The following is a 25,089-nucleotide window of genomic DNA, read 5'->3' as shown; positions in this document are numbered from 1 at the left end:
CCCCCAGCTGTTGTGGTGGTGGGTGGGGGGGTGGTGGGGGGGGGGGGTGGATTTCCAATCCAAAGTGAGCTGCAGTCACAAAATAGAGGGGAGGGGGATCTGGGTGGGGCGCGCACGCAGAGCCTTGTGGCGGGGACGAGCACGCACGCACTCTTTTGGGCTAGAATTAAAATGTAGAACTTGGCGTCTTGGAAACATTAGGTAGGGACCTAGGGTTTATTAGTTATTACTCTATGCTTACGTCGGTACACAGTGAAAACGTTGGAACATCTCTATTTCAAGATGCATAGGTTAATTATTAGGCTATTTGAGTATTTGATATCCATATTTGTTTCTGTTTTATGTCCGAGGGTCAAGTGCTGCACTGCACACTAGATTATTTTTCGACCATTTTCCAAAGCACACATTTCTTAATATGTTTTATTTATTTATTAACAATTTGGAAAAATGGCTAAATTAACATTGAGGTGCACACAACACAATGTGTAGGTGTCCACTCAACTTGTGGTTGTGGATTAAAATGTAACAAATAAATAAGGTTCCAACTCACACTACACTTATGTTATGCACTATTTGCAATTGGAAAAGATAAAGTTTGAATTGAGAGGGAGTGAAGATAGATTTTACCAGACTTGGCAACCATCGCTAACCCCTCATATACACAATAGATAACACAATCGAAAATTGGAAAGAAAAAAAAAAGTTTTTTCTTTACTTTCTTTTTTCATTTAAAAAAGAAAGAAAGAAAAGAAAAATGTCTGTAATTCAGTTGATTTACAACAACTTGTTGGGAAAGTTTCAGAGCAAGAGTGTCTGTCCTGTTGTATTTGTTTTGTTTTTCTGTTAACATTTGTCACTGTTTAATGGTTTCTTGTTTATTACATTTATATACCTATTTTATTATGTATTGTATTTGTATTACTCATTATCTGTCAATGATATTCTGCAGTTATGTCATATACAAAATGCCTAATAAAAACAGTATTAAATACTGTTATAAATAAATAAATAAATAAATAAATAAATAAATAAATAAATAAATAAATAAATAAATAAATAAATAAAAAACAACTAGTTATTAGCAAACTTCAAATGTCCAACAGTTCAGACATCTGAAAATTAACATATTTAGTGGGAGTGCCTCCTGGTGGCCATTTGTAACTATTGTAAGTTTGTCAGAATGGCATCCCCTTCAAACGGTAAATGTGACAGTCCAGTTCACTCTGCAAGTGTAGGTTATTCTTATGAGTAGGTGTGCATGTGTGTGCTGTCCTGTGATATATTTAAATGTGAACTAACATTAACTTTGTAATCATGTGTCATGTGTGTTCATTCTATAGCCTAGGCTACCTTCATTCTATAATATATCCCTGGGGCCCAAGTACGCCACCAGTTGTGAGCTTTTAGACCTGCTATATTTACAGGATTTCCCCCAGAACAGGGACACATATAGGGTTCATGTGGTTAATCTGTTAACCATTGTTCTTATTATGTCTATATGTAGACTAGGCATGTTCATGCCTAGATATAGAATATGGGACGACATAGATTAATTTGTCTTACCTGCTGTGTCCTAATAAAGTATTGGCACTCTGGTTATTGGCGTACCTGTGCGGCCACTTTCTTGTTGTTTCAAGATTCCCTGCAGTTCTCTCCCATGGGCCGGCACCGCTACAAGGACTTTGGTGTGCGTTAGCATCTTTGTAGTTTGTACACACTATCAGAGGCCTTCTTTACTTGCGCAAGCAGAGCGCGCAAGTAATAATTTCGCCCAGTCTCTTTCACCGTGACAGCCAACCCGCCATTTGATGTGTATGCAAAAAAACATCAAATCTGTGCCTGTTTTGCTGGGACCAGATTACACAAATGACCATATTTCTTACGTCATCATAGTCAATCAATAGTACAAACTTGATAAATTGAATATTACTATTTATCATATAAAGGCAAAAGATAGTAGAAAAGATAAAGACACACGACTATTTGATCTGGATTGCACAAAAAGGAAACTATCACAAACAGGAGGTTTACCAACTACACTCAGTATAGCAATTGGTGCACAAGTGATGTTGACTACTAATGTAATGGTATCTGATGGATTAGTCAACGGTATCAGAGGATTTGTTGAGTATATTGACTTTGGGAAAAACGGCACCTATGTTACAGTAATACTCGTTAAATTCCAAGACAAAGATGTTGGTCTTAATGCGAAGTCTAATAGTAACTATAAAAATTATCCAGAAGCAGTTCCAATCTACAGACATGAAGGATGATGAAGCTATCATTTTCCATGGAGGCAGAAGAACAGGATCAACAAATAGGTTTCAATTCCCGTTGACATTAGCTTGGGGATTAACTATTCATAAGGTTCAAGGTTTAACTATACAAGAGATTGTCGTATCTATGAAGGGCTCACATTTTAACCCGGGACAAGCCTATGTAGCATTCAGTAGAGTGAAAAGGATAAAAGATCTATATATACTTGACTTTAATCCTAAAAAGATCAAAGTGGATAAGAATGTAGAGAGAGAAATGATACGATTACGACAATCACCTCTTGAAAATCCAAATATACGGAAGATAACTCAATTACCATTAAAACATTAATTAAAAATTGGATTATTGAACGTCAGAGGTTATCTAACACATTTAGAAGATATAAACTCAGATTCCCAACTCGAAATGTTGGATCTAATAGCTTTTACTGAAACACACTTAAAGAAAAATAATAACATTACTTTTAAATTAAAAACAATTAACACGAATTACAATACAATCAGGAATGACAGAGAAAAAGATATAGGTGGGGGAGTTATGTTTGCTATAAAAGAAGATATTTCCATTGAAATAATTCAAAATGAAATCAGGATATTAGAAAAAGTAGAACACGTATGTATACATGTAAAAGATAAAGATCTATATATCATTCTTATGTACAGATCACCTAAAACAGACCTTTCGAAATTAAACACATTTCTCGAAAACATGGTAAAGTATCTATCATCTCCGACTTCTGCAATTATGATAATAGGAGATTTCAATGAAGACCATAATACTGAGAAAGATAGAAGTATAAAGACCTACATGTCAAGATTAAGCTTTAAACAATTAAATACAAATCCAACTACAGATTACGGAAGTATTTTAGATCATGTATATTTTAACAAATGTGAAAGTATTATTACAGAAATTGCAGTTAGAGACACATATTACTCTGATCATGATTTTGTATTAATATCACTATAGTCCAAGATGAAATACATTTAAAACAATTGACAATTTACAATAAGTAATACAATAATTATACTGTATAATATATTTTAATTCAGTTTATATAAAAAAAAATCATCACATATCAATGATTTATTTTTCTTTGAAAAACTAAAAAGGGATCTAGAATATATCTACATCGATAAAACTGTATTTCTTATATAGATAGAAACTTGAACCATACTTAATAATACTAGGTGTTTACATGCATAAAGTAGATAGGTAGCAAATAGTTACACCTAATAATTAGACATTTCAAACGTTCCTTCACAGAGATATTGAGATTCCACCGTTTATAGAATAATTATACTGTATAACATATTTTAATTCAGTTTATATACTTTTTTTTTCATCACATATCAATGATTTATTTTTCTTTAAAAAACTAAAAAGGGATCCAGAATATATCTACATCGATAAAACTGTATTTCTTATATAGATAGAAACTTGAACCATACTTAATAATACTAGGTGTTTATATGCATAAAGTAGGTAGGTACACCTAATGATTATACATTTCAAACGTTCCTTCACAGAGATACTGAGATTTAACAGTTTACAGCGGTCGAAAGTACTTGCGCGCTCTGCTTGCGCACTAGTTGGCCATTTATGGCCTACTAGTGTGCAACAAGCAAGTATGCACTCGACAGAGTGCAGTTCTAGTTGAGAATGTTTTTGGGAGAAACTATGGGAGGACTGAAGAGGACACAGGGCAGAGAAAATGGTTGGACTGTTGTTATGTTATGACAATATGTGGTGGTTCGTGTATAGGCTATTTTCCACAAGAGTCCACATCCTATCTGATTGTACATGTAGGCTACTGTCATGTAAATGACTGAGGATGTAAAGCAATGTGTCCTAAACCTTGCAATTGCATTGTATTTTTCAAGGTACTGTAACTATAAACCATGCTCAAATAATGTACATTCTAAAGGATACAGCCTGGGAGGTTTTTATTGTTTACTCAACAAGTCGCACAACATCCTACACAACATCACAGTCACAAGTGAGCAGTGAGCATACAGTAGGCTATATGTATGAGAAACATTTTATATCACTGCTCACAGGCACTGCACTGAAAACAACTGCTCACACACGGCACGCAGCACTATGTTTTAAGGTAAACTGGCAAGCAACATGGAAAGCGCAAAGTCACACTGGCACCAAATTTACAAATGCAATCTTACATGGCTTGAATGTTACGATCGAAAGATGAGATCTACTTCAAGAGTACTACAGACACTACAGACACAGATGGATTCAGTCAGTCTCATGCTGCTGTATTTCAGGTAGTCTTGGTCAAGTAAAATATCACTTTGCTTCGAATACAAACAAAATGTAGCCTAATAGAAATTAATGTTACTGTAGACACATTTGATAAAGGCGTATTGACAGTATTCACAGAGTTTCACACATTTTGCTCTTATTTAGTCTATGGTCAGATATAAAATATTGCTGCGTAAACAGCTATGGAAACATCATTCTAGTCAAGGGCCCGATCCAGCTTTGGAATAAACATCCTACCTCCTTGAAAATGTACCTTCTGAAAAAGTCCCACTGTAGCTTATATGGGAAGATAAAATATGAGGCAGGCATGAGTGGCCACAACAGAACAAAAGTATTTCAAAAGTATCTGATCTACAAGCTCACAACATGAGCATTGTGCGCTCAATAGCTCATGCTGTGAGCTCATTGTGAGTAAACCATATACTTCATTGCCCTGAGTCAAGCCCCCTCCTTTTTTCCCTGATCTACTTGTAGCTTGTAGCTCTTGTAGATCGTCTATTTTCACTGAATAGGTTTAGTGGTTCAACCTACAAACACAGAAGACATTAGAGTGGCAGTATTGAGCTCAGAGAAAACCACTGCTGCTTTTCACGTCACTATGCTTAAAGAGAAAACGTGAATAAATAAAAATACAAACTAGCAAACATCAAGAAAATCAACAGGTTCATATACATTCTTTGGTTTAATTCACATAATTGCTGATAAAGGATGTCTGACCTTTCCATTCATAGATTTTGGTTTTATAGTTTTTGCATTTATTTGCATCCAAAAATAATGGACTTTCATGTCTCCTTTTCCATACCCTGTACTACATTTGGGTCAAATAGTATTTGCAAATACTTTTCATGGTTTGAAGCATCTCACTTAGGTTACAGATAGTTAGGGCTTACTAAGCAATATCAAGTTCCAGGAGGTTTAAACAACACTGCAGACAATTATTTCTGGAAAATGTGTCTATGATCGACAGCTCCAGGCAGTGATTTGATCAACTCTAATCACTCTCTGGTAGTGGTACTCTGTACAGTCTGAATCAAATTGTATGATTTATATGCAAATGCTGCTTGACCCAGGTGTGCTCTTTCATATAATATGCTTTGCTCTTCTCAGCCCAACATGTCCAGTCCAGACAAACACAGTGTCAGGAGCCATCACTAAAGAAAGCTTCTGGCTACTGCCATCTACTGAATGTTCGCCTTTCCTCCTCGGTTTCTCTCTTTGACTCCATCTCACTGCCTTCGCCAGTGGTTCTTGGGTTTCTCTTCGCACCCAGGGCCCTCACAGGTACCAGGGAGTGGGGGCGGAGGTGCTGGAGCAGCCTTGGCGGGTGTGGGCACGTTCGGGGTCCTGTTCACGCTGCTCAGAAGAGCTGGGAGCTGCGCCGTGATGGCCTTCTCTATGTTTCCAAGCAGACACCCGCCGAACCAACTGCACTGGGAGGATAGCGGCTTGAAGCCAGCAATCGGATTGACTCCGAAGAAGTCCTGGTAGACCTCCTTGTCAGGCAAGTCAAACTTGCTGATGTTGGTCTTGGCAAGAATGGACTTGAAGATATAGTACTTGTCCGGGTCGGAGACGATGTCGTGGTACACCTCGTACGGGTCGCCGAACCAGCCCAGCTTGTCGTTGTAGGTCTGGACGTAGCGGTCCACCAGCAGGGCGTGGATTCGAACACGGATGGCGTGCTGTCGGACGAAGGCAATCTTGTTCTCCAGCTGGTTCTCAATCATCTGGATGTGAGAGAGCAAGGAGAGAGAAATTGTTAATGCATAACATTTGTTTTGTTAGTTTGTTTGTATTTAATTTCTTTTAGGAAAAATCATTTTAAATATTCACATATAGATGGCATGATATGCGAGACTCAGATCAGATGAATATAACAAAGTCCTTAATGTGAAAGGGTTCCAGTTCACAAGTTACAAATGTCCTTTTCTTATAGCTAGCCATTTGACATTATGGTCATCCAATCATGTGGTTGTGGAGCAGTCAGTTTTACAATGGCATAAGATAACTCAAGCTGCTGACACTGATAATGCCATGATGGATGTAGATACAATTTCGATCCCAACATAATAATGGAAGTGGAATCCTTTGGCCCAAAATGAAAATGTATTTTACTGAAATTATACAGTGCATAGCACAATTCAAACATGTGTAGCTGCTCTGCAGGATGTGGACCATATTTAGCCACAACTAGACTATTGTACTAGAGAATTGCTCAGAGTGTACATTTGAGTGTATTCCCCACTGTCAGCGATCACCATCTAATTTGCTGAACATCTCAAGTCAAGACAGACCTGGTTGAGGTCCTCTAGCAGGGACGTCTCTTCCTTCTTGAAGAGCTCACGGCTGCTGTCTCGGGCGTAGTCCTGAGGCCAGAAGGAGCTGACGTACACACGCGGAGGCTCTGTGACATTGATCAGGGGAGCCATGCTCCAGAACAGGGCTCCGTACACCCTCATCAGGTTCTGGGTGGTCAGGCTGTCGGCCTTGTTGAAGATGATACGGATCTGGGACTCACGGCCCTTCATCTGCTTAAAGAGCATCTCCAGCTCCGCGCCCACATCCAGCTTGGTCGGGTCAAACACCAGGACGATGAGGTCAGCCCGGTCGATGAACCACTGGCACACTTCATTGTAGGGGTAGCCTGCATAGGGAAACATGGCAGACAACCGACAATGGACAATGTGAGTCAGGTTTAGACAATGAATGTTGAGTACAGTGTGTGTGTGTGTGTGTGTGTGTGTGTGTGTGTGTGTGTGTGTGTGTGTGTGTGTGTGTGTGTGTGTGTGTGTGTGTGTGTGTGTGTGTGTGTGTAAACTAAGAGAGACCCTATGGCTGTGCCGTATTTTTTATTAACTAAGAGAGACACTGTGAGTGTGCTGTTTGTGTGGAACAAGCACATTCATCAGTGCAAGTCCAAGCAATATCTAAAGTAATTCTAAGTAAGTCAAGGTCAAGCCTCAAGTAATTTGAGAGAAGTCAAAGTCAAATCTAAAATCCTAATTTTGATTAGAAGTCTCAGGTCTATACCCCTGCCCATCCCCAACATCGACTATCCTCACCAGTCAGTTACCAAAGTCTCAAACAAATGCTGGAGGCAAAACTAGGTCTGTGATAGTGAATTTGGTATTGCTCTAGAGTGTTACTGGATCAAAACGGATCAATGTTGTGCTTTCAAGTCAAGCTAAGACTTAAAGCATCATTCCGAAAGTAGGTCAAGTCTCACAGCAAATTCAGATTTTGTCGATACAATCGGCAAAAACAGGAGAACATTCTGCAAAAATAGTCGATCTACAAGCTCACAACATGGCACAACGTGTCTCGTGAGCTTGTAAAACAGCTATTTTCGGCGAAGACATTTGGTGTAGAGGGCAAAAAAGTGGAGACGGACCCCTGGGGATTCCAGTTAATAAAGTGTATTCTGTATAGGCTTTAAGTCAATTAGTTTTCCCCAACGGCCAAATTATGTCTAGGGTGCTATGCTGCTCTCAACCAGTGGTCCAGGGACCACCAGTGGTCCTTGAGGGGGTTCCAGGAGGTCCCCAGCTAAATGATGGAGAGTTGGTAACTAAATGGACCCTTATAGATCTTTAACTCTTGAGAGTGTAAATTCAAATCAAATGGACCATTTGGTTTCATCTTACACTCTCAAGAGTTGAATGATTGTTAAACATTCTGCATAAATAAGTTATTTTACAAGACGAGCAAAAGCGTTTTAACTAAGTCAAGTGAGTCATGTGGTTAAACCATGCATCCTCCAGTGATCCCACCTCTCTCCTGCTGCTTGCGGTTCTCAATGATGCCGGGTGTGTCAACAAACGTGACTCTCTCCAGCAGCTTGTGAGGCATCTCTATGCCCACAAACTTCTCCAGGAAGCCCTGGCCAAACTGCTCCAGGGGCGAGAAGGAGCGCGAGCTGTCTGCTGCCATGACAACACCGTCGATGCTGCGGAACTTCTCGCCGTGCATAACAACCGTGTACTCAGAGGTGGTCGGCTCAGCACCTGATGGAAAGAGGTGGGAACATGGGAGACAGAGGCAATCGTTTATATTGACATATTATTGGTCTATAATATGTATGGATTACTTGATTGATTGCTGGATTTAAGTTGAGAACGACTAGAAATGTTTTTTATGATGACACATATAGGGCCTTTTTTGTGTAGAAAGGTCTATATTATTATTATGAGCCGTCTTGCATTTCAATACAATGCGGTGATATGCAAGATTCATATTGTGTATCAATAAATTATTGTCTGTCCAAAATAGCAGAGCCACAAAGAGTTTGGTCGCGGGTGGTAAACGTGAAACAATTTCCTCCTTGAGTAAATATATGATAAATAATATGTGTTTATTGGTCAGACAGACTAAAGACTATAGTAGATTGCTTCATGCTGTCTGCCTAACTGATATATTAAGAATGATAAAATGGTAAATGGCATTTATGTTGTGCCTTTATCCAAGGCGCTTTACATCGATTGTGCATTACATTCACCCATTCACAAATTTCACACAGGGGTTCAGTGTCTTGCTCAAGGACACTTCGACACTATAGCCAAATTCCAATACCCAGAATCTCGGCTACTCGCTCACTCTCACTCAGTCACTCCAGCAAGGTGGTGTTATGGTGGAATTGGTGACCTTCTGAAATATGTGACAACCGTGTAGACAATCACATAATGTAAATGTGTCCTAATGTCAATTGTTGCAGTTTGTTCATTAGCAGAGTTAAACCTAACTGTATTTAGGCCATGTATTTAAAGACTTCCATGTAATAGTTGTGTGAACAAGATGGTCACATATTTGGCAGGTCACCAATTTCACCGTCATTTGCCATGCTGGAGTGAGCGAGTGTGAGTGAGCGAGTGGCCGAGATATTGGGTATTGGAATTTGGCTTAACTCTGGGGGAGCCCGGGTTTGAACTGGCAACCTTGCGGTTAGCCATCCAGCCACTCTACCCCTGAGCCACCACCGACCCCTGGATGAAACATGATGACACATACATGATAACCGGAAGGGTTACACTTGGAACCAACAGAATAGTGAACATGCATCGTCATTAGGAGTCCACGATTATAAAATTATGACCGATATACGATTATTTGCAGGGTCATATCTGCAAATACCGATTCTGACCGATTCCGATGTTATGCAGAGGACCACAATGGAAACAAGCCTAGGCCCTATAGGGGCTTGGCCCAAAGCCTGTTAATAAAGTATTCAATCAATCAATAAATAGCCTATACTCTGTATATGCTATTTGTCCGTGTCTGTTTTCACAAATGAATGACTACTGAATGTGATGAGTACACAAATGAAATGGAGGGGCTAGCGTCCCTCAAAAAGTATCTTACCCGTGTAGAGCTCGTGGCTGGTGCCATGGAGACCCAGCAGGTAGTTGATCATGGAGGACTTGCCGACACTCCAAGGCCCAAGAAACAGAACCATGGGCTTAGAGGTGATCTCACCATCTGCAAGAATACACAGAGACAGAGGAGATAGAGTCAGACCAGACATGTACGCACGCACGCACACAGGCAGGCACGCACGCACGCACACAGGCAGGCACGCAGGCACGCAGGCAGGCACGCAGGCAGGCACGCAGGCAGGCACGCAGGCAGGCACGCAGGCAGGCAGGCAGGCAGGCAGGCAGGCATGCATGCACGCACGCGCACACGCACACACACACACACACACATTACATCAATACCAGTGGCCATATGTACAGCAATCTGTAAACCCTTCGTCAAGAAATAAAGAAAAACATCGCCCTCTTTTCCTTGAATTTGACAGAGTCAACAGATATTACTACAGGTATACTGTATGTAGGCCTGAGTACCATGATACCAGTGTCTAAAATGTCCTATCATCTTGTACCACAAGGGGGCGCACATTTCACAGTTTCTGTCCTGATTCCCTCCTGCTCCATTATAATAGACTCATACCAGTCCACAGTCATTGCCCTCCAGTGATGAAAACCATTTTGTTTCCAAGGGTTGTACAATGTTCATTTGGCTTTTCTCAGAATGTTTGGTCTGATTCATTTACAGTGTACAACCATAGCTAATCCTAAGAACTCTCCCCCTATTTTGGGCATATCCTTTTAGGTGAACATTTTCAAGTCTCTATACGTCTGTCTGTACATTTGTCTGTGTGTAATCCACGTAACTCGAGAACCGTTCGCCCCACCGACTTCACCACCGCAGGGGGTGCAGTGCCCGGTGTCGAGTTGGTCGGACCAACCAACAGTTGTCCAGAACCGCCTCAAAAAGGCCTCTGCCCGGGCTCTGGACAGCGCTCCTGCCCAGGGTCCATATGGAGCTGGCCTGTTCTGACCTCACAACACTCCATATTTGGGCATGCCTGACACAGAACTCCACAAGCTGGCCTGTTCTGACATCCCAACACTCCATATTTGGGCATGCCTGACACAGAACTCCATATATAGGAATAAAGGGACACAGAGAGACACATACAGAAATCTGACATCATTCTGATGTCGGGCATAAAAGGGACAGAGACATAATATCTGGGTGGGGCATCCATTTCCAACTTGCATCGTTCCAAGTAGGCCAGCGCCCAACGGGCACTGGCCAAAGTATAAATCAGGCTTAAGTGGTTAATTTGTTTATTAGTATGTATGTAGTGGTTTGAAAAAGGTGGATAACAGCTGTATCATGTGTTGTAAAACAATTGTATTACATATACACGCAGTACATTATGTGGTTTGGCACAGAACAACACAGTGGTACGGCTACTACAAAGTAAAGACAGACACAGACAGACCTAAACGTTTCTCTGACAACTTCCTTGTTGACACCTGCATTGTCCAGTTGGGTTAAAACAAACTAAAGACAACACACTAAAGCCTGTTTTATCATTCCCTTGTATGAGTGTCGCTCACTGAAAATAACTCATTCGCAGTTCACTTATGGTACAGTGACTCTATGAGGAGTTCTTGTGGAGTTACCTGTGACCTGGTGTTGCCTCAGTTCGTTGTATTTGTAGACCTCTTCCAATGGCTTGATGGTTGTGTGGTATATGTTCACCAGCTTCTTCATAGCAGCTGGAGAGAGAGAGAGGGGGGGGGGGGTGGGGGGGAGAGGAAGGAAGAGAGAGAGGGGGGAGAGGAAGAGAGAGGGGGGGGATCAAGGAAGGAGGAGAGAGAGAGGGAGGGAGAGAGAGAGACAGAGCGAGATAGAGAGAGAGAGATGTCAAGGTTAGCTAGTGTGAATATGTCTGACTTATTTAGGCTATTTGGCAATATTACAGATGCTGATGCTCTCTCTAGGACGAGCCCTCCATCGTTGGTGGGTTCTCCATACATCTGGCCAGCTCGTTGGTCTCTTTGCGCTCCTGCGTCGTTCTTGAGTACATCCACATATGTTAATCTGGGACGTCCTCGTGACCGGTGCCCGTGTGTTGGTTCCACAGCACTAGTTTGCTGGCTGGCAGCTCTTGGTGTCTTTGGCAGTACGTCCTGCTAGTCTCATTCTCCTGGCTGCTATTTTCTGTCTCACACTTGGCATTCCATCATACAGATTTGTAATGCATTGATCGTTATCTTATCGAACCAATATCAAAATATGTTTTAGACTACAGAAAAAGCCTTTTCTTATTACAAAGGCTTCAGATTTAATCAGTGTGTTCTATATATAAATTGAATGATTTTGTCACACGTCAGTACTGTGCTGTAATGCTAAAATATCTGGATTTTAGGAACAAAGAGCTTTTCATTTTCAAATTTACACTGATTAATTACCTGCCGCAAGACACGTGACACACACACACACACACACACACACACACACACACACACACACACACACACACACACACACACACACACACACACACACACACACACACACACACACACACACACACACACACACACACACACACACACACACACACACACACACACACACACACACACGTGCCAGACCTCGAGTCTAGTGGACATCATGAAACAATTTTCAGTAAATGTCTTCACTCCCCATGGCTGCCTCAAACACTCCTTCATTCACAAACACATGTGGATTCTTTCTTTCTTTCCTTTCCATGAGCTGGAGGCCAGTTCTTTTGTTTACAGCAGTCCTCACAACAAAATGCCAAATTAATGTATCTCTCAGGGAGAGTATGGTCCATTTGGTTACATTTGGGCACTCTCAGAACTGCAAATTGATACATACAAATTGATACATATTCTGAATATTTAGAGGCATGTGGGGTTGTGTTTGTGTACATGTGTATCGTCCATGTTCCGTACCTGAGAACTCTGCGGAGTGCTCATCACTAGCTAATCTCAGCGTCTCGTCAATGTGGGAGCGGTCCCTCAATGCTGGCCGGGACCCTTTCTTCTGCACAGGTGCTGATTGGAGGGGACAGAGAGTCAGTCAGTCAACTGCAGAGGCCATTAATAAAGACTACTCTGACATGCATTGAAATAAGATTAGCAGAAAGCATCATTCACACAAACAGCTGAAATTGACACATTGAATATTCTAAGAGGAAGAAGAAACATCTGCAAGAAATGCAACGTTTCGACCCTTTAGGTATAGCTATTCATCAGGCACATTTTCCTGATGAGGACCTAAAGGTTCGAAAAGTTGCATTTCTTGCCATTAAATGAATAAAGTAAGTCTCTTGTGGAGCTCTAGAAACAAGTGTGCGGATGTGTCTTCTTCCTCCTTGATGTTTGTCTTGATGCCTTGACATCCAGCACCTGGCCTAAATACAGGCAAGGGATGTGCACACAATGCTCTCTATGCAATTGTTATTCTATGACATAGCTTGTTTCCACAGTCACTCATGATATATTTGCCCAAAGAATTGTTCCATTCTATTATTGCTGCCGGGGGGGGGGGGTGATGAGTGAAAACACAGCTGACATGTATAGAAAAACAAACAAAATGTTTCCCTGGGTACTAATTGATTTCCTGAAAGCTCTGAGTTAGCAATTAATCTGTGCTGAGCACAGTGACCATACAGTTACTGTATGTCACCATGTCCCTCCATGTTTCCTCCTCTATTTTGGTCTGCTTATTTCTGTACAAAAGATTATGCCTGATGACCCCTTTGGCCACAAGCATGGTGTCATGTTCAGCGAGGTATGGCACGGAGAGAGAGAGAGAGAGAGAGAGAGAGAGAGAGAGAGAGAGAGAGAGAGACAGAGAGTGAGAGAGAGAGACACAGAAAGAGGGGGTGGATAGGTGGATTGGGTACAACGATTGATTCCAAGCTGACATGGAATTCCAACACTCATTCCATCTACAAGAAAGGTCAGCAGAGGCTGCATTTTATGCGCAGACTGAGACAGTAAAACGTTGAAAAAAATATCATGGCACTTTTTCATCGATCCTTTGTGGAGAGTGCATTGACATTTTGTTTTGTTTCATGGTATGGCTCATTATCATTGGTTAATAAGAACAAACTCCATAAAATCATCAGCGTGTCCAGCAAAATAGCTGGGGTACGATTTGAGAGTATGACCTCAATGTATGAGACCCGGGTACTCAGGAAGGGGAAAGCTATTACTAGGGAAAACACACACCTGTTACACAGCCAATACCATCTTTTACCATCAGGGCGACGGTACATGGTACCTTCCCTGCAAGATCGTTTGTTCCCATAAGTATAGGACTTATGAACAAGCAGGCCCCGTCTCAGTTCTATAAATATAGGACTGATGAACAAGCAGGCCCCGTCTCAGTTCTATAAATATAGGACTGATGAACAAGCAGAGGCCCCGTCTCAGTTCCGTGCATAAAGTGTGATGTGATGCCTCTTGGAACTATGACTGGTGGCCTTCTGTTGGCACTGTTTCTTTATTGTCTATGTACTGTATGTGATCTGTTTGTTTGCATGTTTTATGTATATCCTGATGACTGCTGTGCACAAAACATTTCCGAAAGGACAAATAAAGTATCTATCTATCTATAGAGGGGAGAGCAGAAAGAGAGATGGATAGGAGAGAGCGAGAGGGGGTGGTGTAGACCAGCGCTTCCCAAACATTTTCATGTCAAGGACCCCCAAATTGACACTAATTAGCCTGCGGAACCCATTTGAAAAGATATGTAGGCATTGCAGGGACCCCCCATAAGAGAAGATGTTTACAGCTCTAGCAGTGATTATCAACCCGTTTAATTTCAAGGACCCCCAGTTTGACATGAATTAGTCTACGGACCCTCATGTAATGACATTTCTGTCTCTGGGACCCACAATTTATATTTTAAAATCAATGTTAATTTAACTCTGAGAGTGTACAAATGGAATCGTTATTTGTACACTCTCAGAGTTACAGCATAAGGGTCCATTTGGTTCCAAACTATCATTTAGCTGGGGACCCCCTTGGAACTCCCTCAAGGACCCCTGGGAGTCCCCAGGCCCACTTTGGGAAACACTGGTGTAGACAGGAGTGTGCAAGAAATAGAACAAATTTGATAGGAGTCAAACTACTTAATTACTGGCGGCATTTTAAGGTCAACTGGATTGTAAGATCAGTGTCAAAGGGACAGTCTGCCAAAGCAACTGGACAGGTCTATAATCTGAGTTGACAGTACATCCATCTATGTATCTAACTCACGTGATGTTTTATTAACCTTTCCCAGTACCTTTGTGTGGCATCGCAGAAGGCTCCTCTGCAGGCACATCCTCCACTGTGACCTCTTCTACGACAGGTGCCACCTCCTCTACGACATGTGCCACCTCCTCTACGACAGGTGCCACCTCCTCTACGACAGGTGCCACCTCCTCAACGACAGGTGCCACCTCCTCTGCGACAGGTGTATCCTCTACCACAGGCGTCTCCTCTACCACACTGGCTGCCTCTTCAACGGACTCCACCACCTCTGCATGTTCTACACTGGCCTCCTCCACAGCAGGCTCCGGCTCGACTTCTGGAACAACCTCTGGTTCTGGTTCTGCGTCTGGAATCACCTCTGGCTCTGGAATTACTTCCGCGTCGGGAGGCACCTCTGACTCAGACTGTAGAATCACCTCTGGTTCTGGGTCCACGGCGTCTGCAGATTCCTGTTCTGGCTCTGGAAGCACCTGGGATTCAGCTTCTGCCTCTGGCTCAGGTTCAGCCACCTCTTCTTCAATGACAGCGGCCTCCTCTTCCTCAGTATACTCTATGACAGCTTCTTCCTCCAAAGCAGCGCTTATCAGCTCCTCTGCGGCTACTACCTCCTCAGCTGCGACCTCCTCAACGACGTCCTCCTCAGCTGCCTGCTCTTCAGCCACTGCCACCTCGGCTGTTTCCACCTCAGCCACTACCTCCTCTTCCTCTGCCACTGCCTCCTGCTCGGCGACCTCGGTGTCCTCCTCAGGGGCTTCTTCGTTCGCAGGCTCCTCATCAGCGCCTCCGGTGACTTCCTCCTGCTCTACTCCTTCCTCTGCCGTTTCCATGCCGGGCTCCTCAGCCTCCTCTACACCTGCCTCGGGTGACCCATCTTCTACTGTCTCCTCCTGGGAAGCAGCCTCCTCTTCCTCGTGGCTCGCTACCTCCTCGACGGGAGGAGGTAGCTCTTCTTGCTCCTCTGCAGCTGCAGCCACTGCCGCTGCAGGGGCCGTACAGGGCTGGCACACGGGCACCTCAGGGGCCGGCGTGTCATTGGAGGTGCTCTGGCTCGCATGCTCCTCCACAGGGTCACATCCACAAGGGAACAGCTCCACCTCTTTCTGCTGGACCTGCAGATGCATCAGAGGCTCCTCATCCTCTGCTAGCAGATCTGAGAAGAGACGAGAGAAATCCTATTTGTTTTTATTTGATCTGAACATCTCTAACATTAAGGACAATCCATTCAATATGTGTTGTTTTGCATGAGATGTGGTACCTCAGGATCAAAAAGCAGTAGTGATCATCCATACAGTTTATCTCGCTGTATGCTCCTAATGCTTTCGTACATCATTCATTCTGCAGAACACTTAAGCTTGATACATCGTTGTAACAAGGGTGCCGCATGCTGAAAATAGCCGATCAATAAGCTCACAACGCATCGCGGATGGGACCACATCAGATGAAATATTTGACACCGTCTCAGCATATAGATTCATATTTCACGTCCTTGCATGGCAATGCTTAGTCAGCGACCTGCTGAGGGTGAGCAAACTGAGCATATTAATTAGAGATGTACATTTCTGCGTAGATTTCCCTAAATGAAGAGCAGGACAGCTGTGGGGACAGCTTGACCATGGTGTCATGTTGCCCAAACCTTGAAAAGGATCCTGTGCTGTAGAGGTAAAACTCACATATGATATAGACTAGTGATATATTATAGAGATGTCCCAAAGCACTATTGTGAGTAAAGAAAGACTGTTCTTGTGATGATCAGAACCACAGTGTGCTTCCAACAATGTCTACGTATTGACACTGATCAATATGTGCATGCTTATCAGTTCATATTAATATTAATATTACAGTAGGCTACGCTGATTTGAAAAACGTATACAGTAGTAGTTACATATCATTGACAGACAGCTGACTGATTTTTCACACACACACACACACACACACACACACACACACACACACACACACACACACACACACACACACACACACACACACACACACACGAGCAACCATAATGTAAGAGCAACACAAGGCTATGGCCTCGACATTTCTGTAGTTTGTGTGTGGTGAGCCTGTGGAGTCATAGCTGTACGTCGTACAGTAGCTGACATGTCAGCTTCTATCTATCTATCTATCTATCGTATCTAATCTAATGGTCACTGTCTAATAAGTGGCTCACTGCGTGAGACCACATGCAAAGAATCCCAGGCCATGATTGGCCCAATGGGCTGGAGCGAGAGCTTAACACTCCTCTGGCTGTCCCTGGTGATAGCAGAACTCAATGTACTCTTCCTTTTCTCCACCATTCTCTGTGACGGCCTCGCTTCCCTATTCTGGGGTCTGACGATGCTGTTCGTCACCTCTGTGTCTGGCACCTACTGATGCCGTCTTGCCAGCATTGACAACACACAGCCTTTAACCACCCATTCCATCTGGTCTGTCTCACAAACAAACGATGCATTTTGATGCATGATCTGGACATTATATTATCTCTGAATAGTCTGTTCTGGATTTGGCATGTATATCAGTGAGCGTCAGATAGTTATTATAACAAAGCTGGCCTAGGAAAATCCAATGTTCTGTATGAGCTTGATAAACCAGGATACTTTTGTAATAGGAACTCAGACAAGGTCCTCTATAAAGCAGAGGGTTTTCGAGGCTTGGTCAGCAGAGCAGGACAAGGAGAGGACAAAAAGACATTCTCTTTTATGTCCTCCCCTTAAGCTTTGACATAAGGGCAATCATATCATCATGACAGATTCACCTTTCATTGGCTTGGAGAAGCTCAAAGAAGAGACCACCCTGAAGATGGTATCTGCTCTACTAACGACTTCATTATGTATCCGATATTGTGTTAATTTCACAGATCAATTTGGTATTAGGACTTCTAAAATTAGCCCCACAGTCGTTTCTCTGACCCTTGGCATTTAGTGCTGGCCGAGGCTCATAGACCTTAACTTATAGAACATGTTTCAGCCAGGCTTAAGCGTACCATAGGTGCACTTCCCTGAGAGAAAGATCTAGATTAGTGTCAAGGGATTGGCTGACGAGGGGCTTGTTATCATCAGTCATCTGTCGGTGGGGTCTAAGTATTTCCTGCGCTGTTTGGAACGGTGCCCAAATAGTGTCACAGGATGGTACGTTCCATAACCCAAACACACGGGGGAGCCAAGACTCTTGAGTGTGCCGATGATGTTGAGTTACTGACGCTAACAAACATTACATAACAAGGTTGGAGCTTACGTCATGCTTATTTTTAATGAGGGGAAGCAGTAAATGTTCAGCAACTTTGTACAGGTTCCGTTATGTACGTACCTGCCCGGCAAAATCCTCAGTGTTCATTTAGCTAAGAGTGAAAAGTGGATGGAATGGACGTCCATTTTCACGTTCTCTGGGTTAAATTAATAATGAGGAATTTACTCAATGTATTATTTATTTGTTATTTTACTTGAGTTAAGTAGTGGAATCCATATGGCGCAGACTACTCCATATGAGGAAAAAACGTAACCCATTTTGGGCGGGAACCCCTTTTGGTTTTTTAAGCATTACGTTATACTTTAGCAGGCTATTGAAAAATAGCAGATCTACAAGCTCATAGCGTGGCACCGAGTGCCACACTATGAACCTGTAGGTCTGCTATTTTTGAAAAATCAAATGTGCCTCAAATCTTTCAGAAAATTGTCAAGATTTAGAATTCTCTTTTTTTAATTTCGACGTCAGGCCTGTTAAGTTACATCCATCTTCAACTGCTTATCCAGAATAGAGTGGCGGGGGCAACAGTTCCAGCAGAGAGCTCCAGACTTCCTTCTCCAGAGCAACATTAACAATGAGTAAGTAAGTTACAATTACAGTAATTTACGCAATTATTTGAATGGCGAATTAATTAATAGCTGTAGTAGTATACACTATCTGCATGTAAGTTAGCATATGGCTTGGCCAACAGTCATTGCCAAATGGTGAAATATGGTGATGATGATGAATGATTGTATTAAGTCTAAATCAAGACGCCAGACTGAAACCCTGCATGCCAAGAGTTAGTTGGCTGTTCAAGGTATCTTTTTAGTCTGCATTTGTAGCCAAATTAAATTACAGTTAACTTAGTTAGAATCATGGGAATGGATAGTGCGCAAAAAGTGAGACATCTCCACATGGAAATGATGACTTTTTTAACTCTCTTTTTAACAGCTTTTTAAGAAGCCCCGCCACCCACGTGCACATGTCTGCCCGCACACGCACGCACACACACACACACACACACACACACACACACACACACACACACACACACACACACACACACACACACACACACACACACACACACACACACACACACACACACACACACACACACACACACACACACACACACACACACACACACACACAGGGCCTTATGAAGAAGAAGGCATTATCACATTATCACATTATCTAAGAAGGCATTATCACAAACTTCCAAATAACTTCCTCTGCAAGCTTATTGCAGGAAGGCTATTAGTTGTGTAATGTGGTTCTCCTGCCCCCCGGGGTCACTGTGATAGTTGCAGCTAAGCCCAGCAGAGCACACTGCAGCAGGGACGGACGGAGAGGGACAGGTGCCCCATGTCTCTGGGCTGGTGCTGCTGGTCAGTCCTCAAAGACAGAAATAGACCCACAATGAGTCAGGGGGTGACAAGAAGGAGGGCTAATTCCACTCCTGCTTTCATGAAGAATGACTGACGCCTGCCCTCCCTGTGATTGTCATGAGACAGGGTTCTCAACTGTGCTGCAGCGTTGTTGCACATGCACCCTGCAATGGGCACTGCTGGACAGTAACAAAGTACATTTGAGTACTGTACTTAGGTATAGTCTTAGGTACTTTACTTGAGTGTTTGTATTTTGGGAAACTTATGACTTCCACTCCACCACATTTCAAGAGAAATACTGTACTCTTCTTGACTCCACTACAATTCCAGGAAGGGGCCCGGGACCCAAACGTACAAAAGTACATTATGAAACCACTTAAGGTTTAAGCTAATTTCAAGCAAATAAGCATGGCTCGCACACGTCAGAATGGGATAAATGTGAAATGACACATCCAATAGAACAATACATACGCACATCTTTTATCATATGCACATTCTATTATCATGTTATTTGTCATTTAAGATAGACAGAAAAATATCTTATTGTCTCTTCCCCAGATTTGAATCTGCAACTGAACCTGCACTCGACAGCTCCTGTGATGAATGACCACACAGCTGAACTATGCTAAAAGCATTCTCCTGAATTAGATGGATTAGTAAAGATAGGAGGGCACCAGCGGCATGCGGAGGCGGCGGAGGAGTCGCCTGGGAATCGGAAGGTCCCCCCGTTCGATTTGGGCTCCTCCTGGCAACGTGTTGGAGTGTCCTTGAGTCTGACTGATCCCTGTGCACCACCCACTGCTCCAAACCACTGGGTTAAATGCACAGCACAAATTACAGGAACGTGAAGTAGTACTACTGTAATATGTTCTTGGCAAATCAAACTAATAAAATAAATAAACAGTCACACCATGTACATCATTATTTTAAATGCCATATCTCAATTATCTCATGCCGATGATATACTACATGATTATTTCTCATGCTAAAACTTGGAAGACTAAAGGAAGGGAACGGGGCGTGAGTGACATACAGTGGTATGTAGTTTCATCACTACCACTGACTGAACTCTCATACCTAATCCCTATTATACTTTGTTGACCGGTGTCCCCCAGGGCTCTATCTTTGGCCCACTCCTTTGATCACTCTACACTACACCAAATCTCTTCGCCGAAAACAACACAAATCACACACTCACAACTCACACTCACACAACACGTCGCGATGCAACGTGTTGTGAGCTTGCAGATCGCCTATTTTCACAGAATACTATGTGAAATACTACTATGATGACGTGCCCACAATAGGCATGCACGGGTTCAATTGTTATGAAGTAGGAGCACTCAGCTGTCCAACCGGACGCAGGCTACTGTCCCGGGGCGTTATTATGGATCCCAACTCTAGGCAAACCCCGATGTGATTGGGCAGTAGCCGCTGTGATTGACAGTTCTCGTTTTTGCAAATATGCCTAAAACTAACCTCAGTAAAACTATGCCTAAACCTAACCCCAGTAAAACTAAAACTATACCTAAACCTAATTTTAACCCTGGCTTCAGTAAAACTATGCCTGTCCGGGAGCCAATCAGACGGCTCTATCCTATGACGCGTCCCAGCTTAGCCACCCACAATCCTCTACCTTTCCCGGTTTTAGCTGGGGCTTCCCCTCGCCGCCTGCTTGGCTGTTGAGCCCGCGGAGCATATTATCAGATGTGAGGACATTGGCAGAGAGAAATCTGACGGCACGCACAGTGACACATGATGAATACATTCAATGTGGTGTAATGATCTCCATTGTAAAACTATGTTGCGAGTGAGACGCACAATATACTGTTGTGTAATGTCTGCAGACTGCACGGTACCTTTGATGTGTGTAACTGCATCTACAGCATGTGTGTTTGGGAATAGTATGTGTAGGCGTGATGTACATGCCACTGCTGACAGTGTGTAATCCTCACAGTGAGTGACTCCTAAAGCGATGAGTATCAGACCCTGGTTTTGGTGTCCATAGTATCCGGTTACTACGGCTAAGGCCTAACACCTGACTATGTGGAAGCCGGAAAGGCCCACTGACAATCTATGCAAGGTCAGACAAGGTTGAACCTTATCAGTAAAAAAAAGAATAACCAATATGCATTATACTTGATTTTATATCAATTTAAATTCACTTTGTTGGGTTTGATTGGTAGACCACTAAAAGGATTTCCGTCAACTGGCCAAAGAGAGTGACTCTATATATCTAGTCCAAATCATTCTAATAAGTTAGATCAGTGTTTTTCTTTCTTGAAAACCTCTAAAGCGTTTGCGGCCCATTCATCTGACCACACAGCCGTATATAATATACCGGTATACATATATTTTATATTAATGTTAAATTATCATTAAAATCGTAGTGTTTTGTCAATTATTTGGGGGCCCATCACAACATCCTCACTTCTCTCTCTCTCTCCTCCAGGCAATAAGAAAGAATAAGCATGGGGCAGCTTCCTTCAGCTGGTGTCACACCTCTGCTCTGACATTTCAACTTACAGCCCCTACAAACCTCCTGTTGACCACTAATGCTAACAATGTTATATTTAGATAACATGTCGTTTAGACAGATGCTAGGTTTGATGTTTACCTGATATCCTAGTTTCTATTTTGGGTAACACTTTACAATAACGACCTGTTATAAAGCATTTATAAACATTTATAATCGTTTGTAGATGAGTAATAATCATGAACAATCATTGTTGACATCCGTAAATGTTTACCTAAACATGTATAACTATGTTTAAACATCATTTATATGTTATTAGTAAGGTATTAGTAAGTAGTAAACTATTCACATAGTTATAAATGTTTAGGTAAACATTTACGGATGTCAACAAACAGTCTGTTCATGATTATTACTCATCTACAAACTGCTTATGTTTATAAATGCTTTATAACAGGTCGTTATTGTAAAGTGTTACCCTATTTTGTTTCTTCTTTGCAAGCTATTACATGACTATTCCCCCTGTCGTTTGTTGACAACCATTTACTCTCATCTCGAAGTTTTAAGTCGTTTTAATGCCTACATTTACATGGACATTTAATGTGGTGCCCATTTATTGGCTCTATCAACAAATATTTAACATAATTAAATACATTTTAAAAACAGAAATGTGTACTAGTGTAGACACAAATATTGCCTATTTGCACTGGAACTTTGCGATGCATATACCATGCTGACAATTCAGCCCTCAACTCGACTATTAACAATGTACACACACAAATATTGTATAAAAAGTATAGACTCGTTGGGTACGTTTGAGCTTTCCACCTTTAAGTCACTATGTTGCCAGTCAAAACCAAGCTTCAGATACATTGTTTGATAGCATCACTGATAATAGTCCCTCTGCTGCCTGAATGCCTCAGCATCATCATTCCCATTCCTGTCGGATGGAAAACTCACATGTCCAAAACTTTGAGGATTCAAATAAACAGATCTACAAGCTCAAAATGCACTGCGATGTGACATGCTTAAATTACTTTTGTGTGACAAAGGTTTGTATGACAAACTAGTGCATTCACTTATGAAATTTCTCTCCCTCTCTCTATACAGTATATATATATATATATATATATATAGAGAGAGAAAGAGAGAGCGAGAGATTTTTGCCCGACAGCAATGATATATACCTGTATATATAATATTATTGTATCCACTTGAATAACCGAGGATCCAACTAGGGTAACTCTCAATGTGCAGCACAAAATAAACATTTAAAGATTTGACATTGTCCTTACCTGCAGTGGTCAGCGCCAGCAGGGAGAACAACCCACACACACACAGCAGAGCCTTCATTTTGGCTGCCAGGGACTTTCCCCCAATCTCACACTATATATATACACCCCCCCCCCCCCCCCCACTCTCTCCGCAAAAGGTCAAAGGGCATGCCAGTGGAGGTGGGGCCACAGCAGCTGCATCCATGGCAGCCATTGTGTGTCAACCAACAAGTTGCCTGTCTGACGAGAGGTTATGAGAACAGGGCAAAACTACAGCATCCATCTGATATATTACAGTCAAATTGTCTGTTACTTTAGAACTGCAATCAGGAAATCTGGATTTTTGTGATGTGGATTTTAATGTACAGGTCAAGTATAAAGACCTGTTTGAACTTCGGGTAGCACATGAAACGTATACTCTGAGTGTACAATGTAACCAAAATATAACCTGTACAAATGGTTAAATTAACACTATTGTTTTACTGTAAACGTAGAAAAGTATAAGTGTAGTGAGGTTATTCTCTTTACATACTATACTATCTCAATTCCACAATGTATAAAATATTTTAAAACATGGTTTAAATGAGCCGTCACCACCGGATCATCATAAATCCGAAACTACACAAACATTCTTCTTTGTAAATTGAATACCAATGCCCTGATACTTTGTTTCGTGTCGGCGAGGCGCACCAAAAATAGATGACATGCAAGCCTGGAAGGCATCTGTGGAGTGACGAGTTGTGGGCTTGCAGATCGGCTATTTTTGGTGCATTGACAACTTGACACACGTGTGGAACTAAGTATAAATCAGGCTTAAAAGTCTTTCTCTAAACACTGCCGCCCAGTGGAGAAAAAGGGTACCGTTAGAGTGGAGTGAACGTCAACTCAATGCAACAGCAAGAAACGGAGTTATAAAAAACAACGTACAAATTTTATTGTTTTTTTTCTTTCGTGTTTACAAAGGCCTGTTCACCCAAGTTTTTATAAACAAAATATAACAGCTTCTCAACAACCTGGACTGACAAACAAATAAAAAATAAGGATGTCATCAAAAATGGCAAATGGGATGACAGGAAAGATAAATGAAGACAGAGGAAAAGCAACAGAAAAAATAACAAGTATTCAGTTCATACACAAAGAGCTTTCTTTTAAAAATGTAAAAATCTGTTTCATTTAGGGGGATAAAGAACAGCAAGTGCTTCATATAATCAAATGTCACCGAAAGACAGCAGTGCTGCAATATAATGTACACATAAGAGACGAGTGTTTATCTGACTGATATCAAGCCTCAGCCTCAAAGGTTAACACACAAAAAATCTGTCCAATATAGATCTACTATAATAACACAAGTCTGGGCTTAATATCAGTCAGTAAAAACATCCAGGACCTTGATAAAAAACATTTTTTTTTACAGACAAAAACATTAACAGACTTTCCGCACTGGGAAATATCATTCACTTAATTTGGATGTCACTAGTACAGAATGAAGAATTTTCTCTCAAAACACAAAACAATTTCCTGTAGAATGAGTCAGTCATGGCAAAACTTGTATAGATATATATATATAAAAAAAGAATAAA

At 41.9% G+C, this 25,089-nt stretch overlaps 1 protein-coding gene across 1 annotated transcript; it reads right to left on the bottom strand.

The window, feature by feature from the left end:
• Window positions 1–4,206: 4,206 nt before the first annotated feature.
• LOC310859353 (sarcalumenin-like) lies at window positions 4,207–23,608 on the bottom strand. The gene is made up of 8 exons (XM_083765841.1): window positions 23,531–23,608; window positions 15,175–16,293; window positions 12,831–12,932; window positions 11,529–11,624; window positions 9,913–10,029; window positions 8,328–8,561; window positions 6,852–7,201; window positions 4,207–6,284 (listed from the first exon to the last, which is right to left on the bottom strand). The coding sequence occupies exons 1-8, from the start codon at window positions 23,586–23,588 to the stop codon at window positions 5,784–5,786; spliced, it is 2,577 nt and encodes an 858-aa protein (XP_083621967.1). The 5' UTR covers window positions 23,589–23,608; the 3' UTR covers window positions 4,207–5,783.
• Window positions 23,609–25,089: the final 1,481 nt, after the last annotated feature.

The sequence above is a fragment of the Protomyctophum parallelum genome, assembly GCF_964188405.1.
Source record: "Protomyctophum parallelum genome assembly, chromosome: 5".
Classification (NCBI taxonomy): Eukaryota; Metazoa; Chordata; class Actinopteri; order Myctophiformes; family Myctophidae; genus Protomyctophum; species Protomyctophum parallelum.
This window is presented reverse-complemented; position numbering and strand designations above follow the sequence as displayed.